At 32.7% G+C, this 9602-nt stretch overlaps 1 protein-coding gene across 2 annotated transcripts in view; it reads right to left on the bottom strand.

Moving 5' to 3' along the window:
• Window positions 1-838: 838 nt before the first annotated feature.
• Window positions 839-9602, bottom strand: part of LOC141401120 (uncharacterized) — a 32147-nt gene continuing 23383 nt past the window's right edge. The window contains exons 1-2 of one of the 2 annotated variants that reach the window (XM_073980989.1): window positions 5505-7263; window positions 839-1548 (exon numbers count right to left, since the gene is read on the bottom strand). In XM_073980989.1, the coding sequence (XP_073837090.1) occupies window positions 1445-1548; window positions 5505-7224 (1824 nt within the window). In that variant the 5' untranslated portion in view covers window positions 7225-7263 and the 3' untranslated portion in view covers window positions 839-1444. Of the gene's footprint in view, window positions 1549-5504; window positions 7264-9602 lie in introns of those variants that run through there. The other variant, XM_073980988.1, reaches the window with a different exon arrangement.

The following is a 9602-nucleotide window of genomic DNA, read 5'->3' as shown; positions in this document are numbered from 1 at the left end:
CAGACGGGCAGACTGACATGTCTAGTTCTACTCAGAATTTTATCCTGATCTAAAATATATATACTTTATAGGGTCACAAATGATTAATTCAATGCATTACAAACGGAAAATCAAACTTAATATACCCTTCATACAATGGGTTATAAAAACTGATGACCACGCCCACTCTTTTCAATATTTTTTTCCAAAACTATTGAACCTACTTTCATCCAATTTTTAGAAAATGTTCAGGAATGTCCCGTGGTCCAAAATGCTATATATATGCAGACGAATTTCGGGGGCCTATTGTTTGTTAATCGCTATCGGCTTGCAAATTAATTTTCGAGACAACGATGGCTGCGCCACCGATCAAGAAAAACTATACATATATTTAGAAATTTCCCTAAATGGTGAGCCATGAAAAACTAAAAACATACAAGTCGCAAAAAGCGGGAGAATTCGACATAACTATTTTTTTAACTTTTATAATTAGATTGCTTTAGGATAAAAACAGGCGACATGGACGATAATAAATCCTAAACAGCATCAATGGGCGAAAAATCTGATAAAGTCAATAAGAGAAAAGAAAGGTTACAAACAAAATCTGTTGATAAGTTTAAAATTCTCCTCGGTTTGACAATGGACCGAAGAAGTGAGGTAGAAAATACCTATTTTTGAATTGTCAAGTATAAAGTCCATAAAAAGTTGTCATTAAAACTCATTACGTCGGGCCAGCAACGTGAAGACGTGGTTTTATTCCCCAGTACGATTTGTACCAAATAAAACAGGGTTCGTTTTAGATTACGATTCTACAATAATTTATTTACTTTATTACTTTTATTCAATTTGACGTCTCAAACACAACTAACTCGCTGATTCCCAATCTCCTGGTATTTATATCCCGTCGATATTCGTTGTTGAAGTTTCTAGGACATCTGGCAACTTCCAGAAACCAACTAAGCAACGAACACACAGACGCACTCTCGCATTAGGCGAACAAAAACAACACACAAATATACGGAATACAAACACAATAGATTCACTGAACTATCAAAACAAACATGAAAAACAACAGCATAACAAATACAATAAATATCAAACTAAGCGATAATTGCATGATTATGGCGAAACAAATGGAAACAAAAGCACATCGATAACATGTAAAGTAAGAACTAGAATGATGCAGAGAATTATATTCAGTAGCTGTTTTTGAAACACGAATTCAACAAAGTAACTGCTCAATAGAAATCTACGTTACAATTCAAACCTATTAGTTACATTCGTAACAATATATATTTTTTCTGAAACTAATTAATCATAATAAAATACATAAGTGATTAATAAATCTATATTAATGTACAGAATAAATTATAAGTAATCGAATTGACATATTTAACTTAATGTAGAAAATTTCAAATTATTTGAACTAGAGTGAAATATAGGTACATATGTATAGGTATCTTCATTATATCTCCATCGTAAAAGGCACATTCCGGGAACGATAATGGCTGACAATTAGATTCAATTGCTGCATAATCTTCATAAAATTAAGACGTAGGTCCTGAAAATCTAAAAATATAAAAAAGAAAGGGGTTCAGTTATATTTAAATTTATTTATTTTCTAACTGGTGGTATATACATTAGGGTTATGACTTTTTTACAACCTCATATCCCTGTATCATAGCGTGATGAGTTTTGCCATAAGATTACATAAATCTTATTTATAAGGTGATTCGGTGAAAAAACCTCACGCACAAAATAATTTTAAAATTTGAATTTATCAAAATTATGGACAATTTTTTGAAGTCACTGAAAACAGATATATAATTGAAAATAAACTTTAGAGTCACATGAGATAATTAAAATGACATAAAATTTATTTCTCACTATTTTCCTTCAATTCTGAGAATCGTAAAACGCTTTTATTCAAAAATATAATTTTTTAACAAAAAACAAAAAATTTAAAAATTTTTTCAAAGTGACTTTTTTCGCGACTTTTTTAATATTAGAATGAAATAAACGTTATTATAGTTATTAGTAGGCTTATATTTATTCATTCGTGCAACAAAAAATAATTTTTTAACATTTTTTTTTTTTTTCATTTCATACATTTTTTCAAAAAATTATTTTTTTAAAATCGATTTGTGCGTGAACTTTTTTATACATATTTCAATGGAATAAATGATAGCATAGTGATTAATAGGCAAAAGTTCATTCATCCCTGCTACAGGAAATCATTTTTGAGGAAAAATGTCAAAAAGTCATAACCCTAATATACATATATATTAGGGTTATGACTTTTTTACAACTTCGTATCCCCGTATGATATTTTGATGAGGTTTTACCTAAGATTGCATAAAATCTTAATTATAAAGTGATGCGATGAAAAAAGCTTCCGCACAAAAAGCTTTTACGCCCAGCAAAAAAAGTCATTACTAAGTAATGACTTTATTCAGTAAAATTTGGCAGTAGTAACTACTTACAAATATACCGTAAAAGTCATTATTTTTACATGGGGATGTCATCGGGCGGAAGTACTTCCTTAAATATGTTTTTTAAGTACATACTTAACCACATACCGGCAGTCGAAAAGAAGTTAAAAAGCATAGTTCTATTTTTAGAAAAAATTGAGGTGAAATTATATTCAAATTCAACACTACATATTTTTTGTTTTTTTTTTTCCTTAGATACATGCTAGTTTTGAACACACGAACTTCTGATTTGTAGTCAAACACACTACACACTAGGCCACTTGCTCGAACAGCAACACGGTGCTCTTGAAACAATTTTAAATGGAAGGTGCTTACTAGGGTTATGACTTTTTGACATTTTTCCTCAAAAATGATTTCCTGTAGCAGGGATGAATGAACTTTTGCCTACTAATCACTATGCTATCGTTTATTCCATTGACATATAAAAAAAGTTCACGCACAAATCGATTTTAAAAAAATAATTTTGTGAAAAAATATATGAAATGAAAAAAAAAATTGTTCAAAAAATTATTTTTTGTTGCACGAATGAATAATTATAAGCCTACTTATAACTATAATAACGTTTATTTCATTCAAATATTAAAAAAGTCGCGAAAAAGTCACTTTGAAAAAATTTAAAATGTTTTGTTTTTTGTTAAAAAATTATATTTTTGTATAAAAGCGTTTACGACATTTTTACGATTCTCAGAATTGAAGAAAAATAGTGAGAAATAAATTTTATGTAATTTTAATTATCTCATGTGGCTCTAAAGTTTATTTTCAATTATATATCTGTTTTCAGTGACTTCAAAAAATTGTCCTTAATTTTGATAAGTTCAAATTTTAAAATCATTTTGTGCGTGAGGTTTTTTCACTGAATCACCTTATAATTAAGATTTTATGTAATCTTATGGCAAAACTCATCACGCTATGATACAGGGATATGAGGTTGTAAAAAAGTCATAACCCTAGTGCTTACACCTCGGAAGTTTTTGCGGATTCTGAAACTACAATGTTCATAGATGAGAACAATCAAAAAACAAAAAAAATCGCCGGAGCGCTTTTTAAATAAATCGCGATATAAGTTGACATTTTTAGGGGTTGTTTAGGTTTTCGCAATTTTGCTTAGAAACCGCATTTCCTATCAAAATGGGACTAAAACAAATATTGTAGCTATGAAAATTCTCTACAAGATCGACCTTTATGGTATTTTCGTAGTTTTTACCATTTTTGAGATATAGAAGTTCAACTTGGGACAATGCACTGACTGTATCGCCCCCTTTTAAAACAATGTCATGTAGGGTGCGCCTTAACTAACTTTTGATGAAAACCGCTTACACAGGGAAAGTTTTTGTGAATTCTGAATCAGCAGTGTTCGTAGATGAGAAAAATCCAAAAACAAGAAAAAATCGCTGTAGGGATTTTTAAATAAATCGCGGTCAAAATTCACATTTTTAGGTGTTTTTTAGGTTTTTACGTTTTTGCTTGAAAACCACAAGTCCAATCGAAATGGAGCTAAAGAAAATGTTGTAGCTGTCAAAATTCTCTAGAGGATTGACTTTATCATTTGTTCCCAGCTTGTACCATTTTTGAGATAAGGAAGCTCAGTTTACATTTTTAGTTTTTTTTTTGTTAGGGTTTCGCGAATTTGCTTGAATACGGTAAGTCGTATCGACATGTGACCTGAGAAAATCTTAAAGCTGTGAAAATTCTCTACAAGACTGGCTTAAGTAACTTATCCTTAGTTGTAACATTTTTTAGATATATAAGTTTAAGTTGGGAATTTGCAGTCATGACATTGTTTTATAAGGGGGCGATACAGAATTGAATTGAATTTGAATTGTCCCAATTTGAACTTCTATATCTCAAAAACGGTAAAACCGACGAGAATATAGTAAAGGTTAATCTTGTAGAGAATTTTCATATCTACAACATTTGTTTTAGTCCCATTTTGATAGGAAATGTGGTTTCTAAGCTAAATCGCGAAAACCTAAACAACCCCTAAAAATGTCAACTTAAATCGCGATTTATTTAAAAAGCGCTCCGGCGATTTTTTTTGTTTTTTGATTGTTCTCATCTATAAACATTGTAGTTTCAGAATCCGCAAAAATTTCCGAGGTGTAAGCACCTTCCATTTAAAATTGTTTCAACAGCACCGTGGCAAGGGTTGGTTAAACTCATCCATGTACATCAACATGTTTTTGTAATTTTGTAAACAAAAAACACACATGCCGACGCTGAGCTTTGAACACACAACTCTAGAATTTGTAGTCGGACGCACTTGCTCTGTGCCACCATACTCATTACTTAGTAAGTAAGTAGTAAGTAAGGATGTAACTAGTTATGTGTTAACTGTTATATATGTACTGTGTGATAATGCGGAGGGTAATGAGTACTCATTACCTGGTAATGCAGAAAGTAATGACATGTGCCTACCAAATTTTTGCTGGGCGGTTTTTATTTTCAGAACTTTTGAAAATTTTTTGAAGTCACTGTACATGACATAACCGTTTGTTTCCCCTTATTTTATCATCGTATTAAGACATATATATCATTTTATATTATATAACTTTATTTCATATATCATAAAAATTAAATGAGGTTTGTGCGGGACCTTTTTTTTAAATTTGAATGAAATAAAAAATATTTTAGTCATTAATAGGCAAAAAACATTCGTTCCTGCAAGAGGAAATATTTTTTGAGAAGAAATGGTTTGTGCGGAACCTTTTTTATAATAAATTTATTTAAGGCATTAATAGGCAAAAGTTCATTCATTATCACTACAGGAAATCATCATGTCAAAAAGTCATAGCCCTAATATATATGTGGCAACTACCAGCAAAAAAATCAAATTGAATCTTAAACGTTTTGCAGCTAAATCAGAACTACTTTCGTTTTATATTTGCAAATCTTATGAATGGAATTATTAACTTAATCTGGTCCCCTTTTATTGCGATGAGACGTCAATATCAAAAAAATACAAAACAAATAATTTTTCCTCAATATTATGTTGGAAAATGTTAAAGAAATCAACTTCCTCAATTTTCAACTTACCAACCCTAAATCCACAAATACGAAATTTTTTTAGACGCTTCGGCCTACTCTTTTGCTTCAGTAAATGTTGAAAAAATTTCACCTGCATCAGATCCACATGACTACCATAAATAATTATCTTCAGATAATCATTATTATTCATCAAATCCAACCAAAATTCTTGGGCTGCCATAAAAATTACATATGGTATAGTAATCGTTCTCAGGGTGGTTTTTGTATTCTTTCCACTTTCCGGAAATCCGCTGGGATCATTAACCAGACCATGGATTAGTAAATTCAGACGTGTGAGTTTCAGGTTCTTGAGAAGAGTTAAAATTACAGGCCACGAAAGACCTTCACATGATGTAAAAGTGAACACCTGTAGTAATTTTGCGGTAAAGGCCACACGTCGCAGCAAATAGGCATTCGGAATGTGCAACACCCTTAAATTGGGACACTTCTCAATAATCCAATTGTCATTAATGTCCCCATTTAACCAGCGTAGTTGGTGCAAGTTTTCGAATTTATTAAGAGACTTTTGAAAAGCCTCCGATACAATGGGGAAACGAATTGTATCGATCGTAATGTACTGCAACGATGGTGAGACGTAGAGATGATTGATTTCACCCAACACCCAAGTATTGATCAAATTAAAACGCCGCAACAGTGGCAGGCCTCCCATGATCTCTTGCAGATTTGTAAATGTAAAACCACCACAGTTGGATAAAGAAATCTCTTGAAGTTGTTCCAACACACAAAAATTCTTAATTTGAAGGTCACAATTCTCAATGGCTAGACGCTTCAAATTCAATGAGGGACTTTTCAGAATTTCCATAATCTCCAAATCGATAACAGTATTACAGTTGGCCACTTTTATTGAGAGCTCCTCGAGATTAGTGGCGCATTGCAATATTTTCTTAAAGGTAGGCCAAAATTGTTCTGATATACAACCAATGTCTAGAATTTTTAGGTCATCTAAATGCCGATCTATGCGTGGGGTTTTCTTCTTACCAACCTCGCCAATAATCTTTAGATTTTCAAGCTGCAAACATTTCAAATTCAATTTATTTAATAACTCCAAAAGAAATTGGCTTTCCATCTCATATTTGCCACCTTCATTTGTTATTTCTGTTAGTATAACCAAAGCTTCCAATTGAATTATCTGCGCCAAACCTTCAATATAGAGGTTATCTCCGGGCAGCAAAGGCTTCAAGTCAGCACAAACACATTCCAAAAATTCGATTCTTTTCAGTTTACGACAGTGTTTTCCTAACAGAGCCACATATGTATTTGTTACCACCATCTTATCGAAACACAGATGTAAAAGATGTTCACAAATGTGGGCTTGGAAAGTATCTAGAGCACTAAGCCGGGCCACAAAGTCACAATATTCCAAACAAATTGTGAGAAATTGGACGTTTTTGGAATTGGCAAGAAAAAACTTTTTGCACTGCTTTGTTTTTAAATAAATTTTTTCTTCGCTTATTCTCCGCAAACCCATGGTATCATCTTTGTCCTGTCCAGCCAGAGCATCATAGGCAGAGATGCGTGCACGCTTGACTACGATGCTCACATAGGGTGTTTCATAAATATGCAAATGTCGAAACTTTACTTTCCATATTAATTCAATGATTACATAGCGGAACGATTTACAAACATCCAAAAGCGTTAACTGATCTTTGACACTTAAATATTCCGAAATATTTTTTAATATACAATAATTCGAGAGAATTGTATACATTGTTGTACAATTAGTTGTTTGAACGACTTCCGCGGACTTTGTTATGTCATATACCGATCGATTCGATTAAAAAAGTAATTGTGTCTTTTTTTTCAAAGGCAGATAATTTTGTTAGACTGGACTTGCTCATCTTAAGACATTTATAAAAATAATTGTAACACTAACCGCAGTATTGTAACCGCATATAAATCCAGACATAGCACAACTATAAAGTCAGATTACTTTAGAATATTAAAATGTGATTAATTCATAGGTTTTTTTAGTCTTCCCTTCGTATTTAAGTAAATGAACACAACACCACGATTTAAATATGATTTGAGCTTTTTTTAAACATATGTACATAAGGGTTATGATTTTTTTACAACGTGGCACTATGTCGCGAGTCCATGTTAAATGTGGCCAAAAATAGAAGGGGTATCATAGGTGCATCAGTTTTGGTACATGTATTTATTGTTGACATACAATCACGAAGACAAAAAACTGGGATAGTCGGTCCACGTTTTGATGTAGGCTCCATAGAACCGTACCCCCGATTTTCGGTATTTTGAAAATGACCAACCGAAGTGACTAAAATTAGGTGTTTAATCTGATGCAGAGGTATGAAACATTCTAACAGAGAATTGTGAGTGTAGGTTTACGTTTTGATATATCCCCCATAGAACGGTAACTTCCTATTTTCGGTATTTTGAAGATTTTAACCGAAATTGCTGAAATTTGGTATTTAGTCTTCAATGAGGGTATACAACTTTATCCTTGAAATTGGTCGGTATAGGTCCACGCCTTCGTATAGCACCCACAGAACGGTACCTCCCGATTTTTAGCGTCATTATAGCCTACACCACTATGTGGAAAGGGTATTATAAGTTTGTTTTGGTAAAAATTCAATGTGGTATACCAATCTTCATATATCGGCGAGATAAAGCGATTTTGAGATGTGTGTCCGTCCGTCCGTGTGTCCGTCTGTCCATTATAAATTGTAATCAAACTCCAGGTCGCAATTATGGACCGATCGTCACGAAATTTGGTATGGAGGTCGGTTTCACATCAGAATATATCGCTATTTTAATTGGTGATGATCGTGAAATATTTAGCGGGTGAAATGGACCAAAAACATAATTTTTATCCGATTTTGTAGCTGCTCTGTAGGTCGCAATAATAGTCCGATCGCCTCAAAATTTTAAATAAGGTAAGATTATATGAAAAAGAAGAAACTGAGATGAGATTGAGATGGCGATCAGATATTATTTAGAGGGTTAAATGGACCAAAACTTTTGTGTGAAATTTGTGAAAATTTGTAATATACAGCTTATATCTTTATTCCTGGAAGAGACATTCCGGGCAAGTAAGCTACGATCGGAAGACGATCTTTTGACCTTTCCATTGATGTCAATTATGTTGATTTACGTGCTCAGATAACAGAGTTACAGCCTAATATATCCAGTTATTTGTTTGTAATGTAATCATAATCACGCTAGACGTCGCAATTATAGCTCAATAGTCACGTAATTTTGCAGGATGTAAGAGTTAAATGAACCATTACTTTTTTATGAAAAAGATAAAAATGTTATTTTTGGTCCATATTTTAATTCCTGGATGGCATATAACGGCAAGGTAGCCTACATATGGAAAAATAACTACTGGCATTTCCCCTGATGTAAATTGCAATAATGTGTCTGCTAGATAACGGACCTACTGCCTAATATATAATGGGTTTTGTGTAGAGAACCACAATTTCCTCCCATACTAAAAATTGTCTCTATCATGAGAGATAAATTTTCAGTTCAGTTGTCGAATTGAATTTTTATACAAATATTGCAGCATGGGGTCGCTTCGCCACTTCTTTTACACCCTCAGCCTTTAGCATAAAGGGAATATATACAAAATATGACCAAAGATGTACCTCATCGAAATAATGGTTTTAGACCCCAAGTATAGTTGGACGAAATTAGTTTCAGAAAATTTGGAGTCGATTTAGTCCTGTCCGTTCATCTGTCTCTCTTACTGACAGATATCAGAGATATGGCAAAGTGCATTATATATATATATATATATATATATATATATATATATATATATATATATACTAGCTGACCCGGTCCGCGTTGCTGGCCCGTTGTTTGGGTTCTCCGTGTAAACTTTAGTTATCTATACAGTATTGATACACCCATAATTAGGCATCCCTCTAGAAACTTCATAATATAAATCAATGTTTTGACATAAATTCCATGTAATGGTCGGTGCACGTCAATTAACATTGCTATATATTGGATTGTTGGTCTCGGTTGGGGTCGTAATTATTACTGCAGAGAATTGTTAGTACAGGTCCACGTTTTGATATAGCTCCCATAGAACGGTACCGGCTGATTTTCGCTATTTTT

This window comes from Musca autumnalis, unplaced genomic scaffold, assembly GCF_047663935.1.
Source record: "Musca autumnalis isolate F117 unplaced genomic scaffold, ASM4766393v1 scaffold_4, whole genome shotgun sequence".
In the NCBI taxonomy this organism is placed as follows: Eukaryota; Metazoa; Arthropoda; class Insecta; order Diptera; family Muscidae; genus Musca; species Musca autumnalis.
Note: the sequence above shows the minus strand (reverse complement) of the source record. Positions and strands in the feature narration are given on the sequence as shown.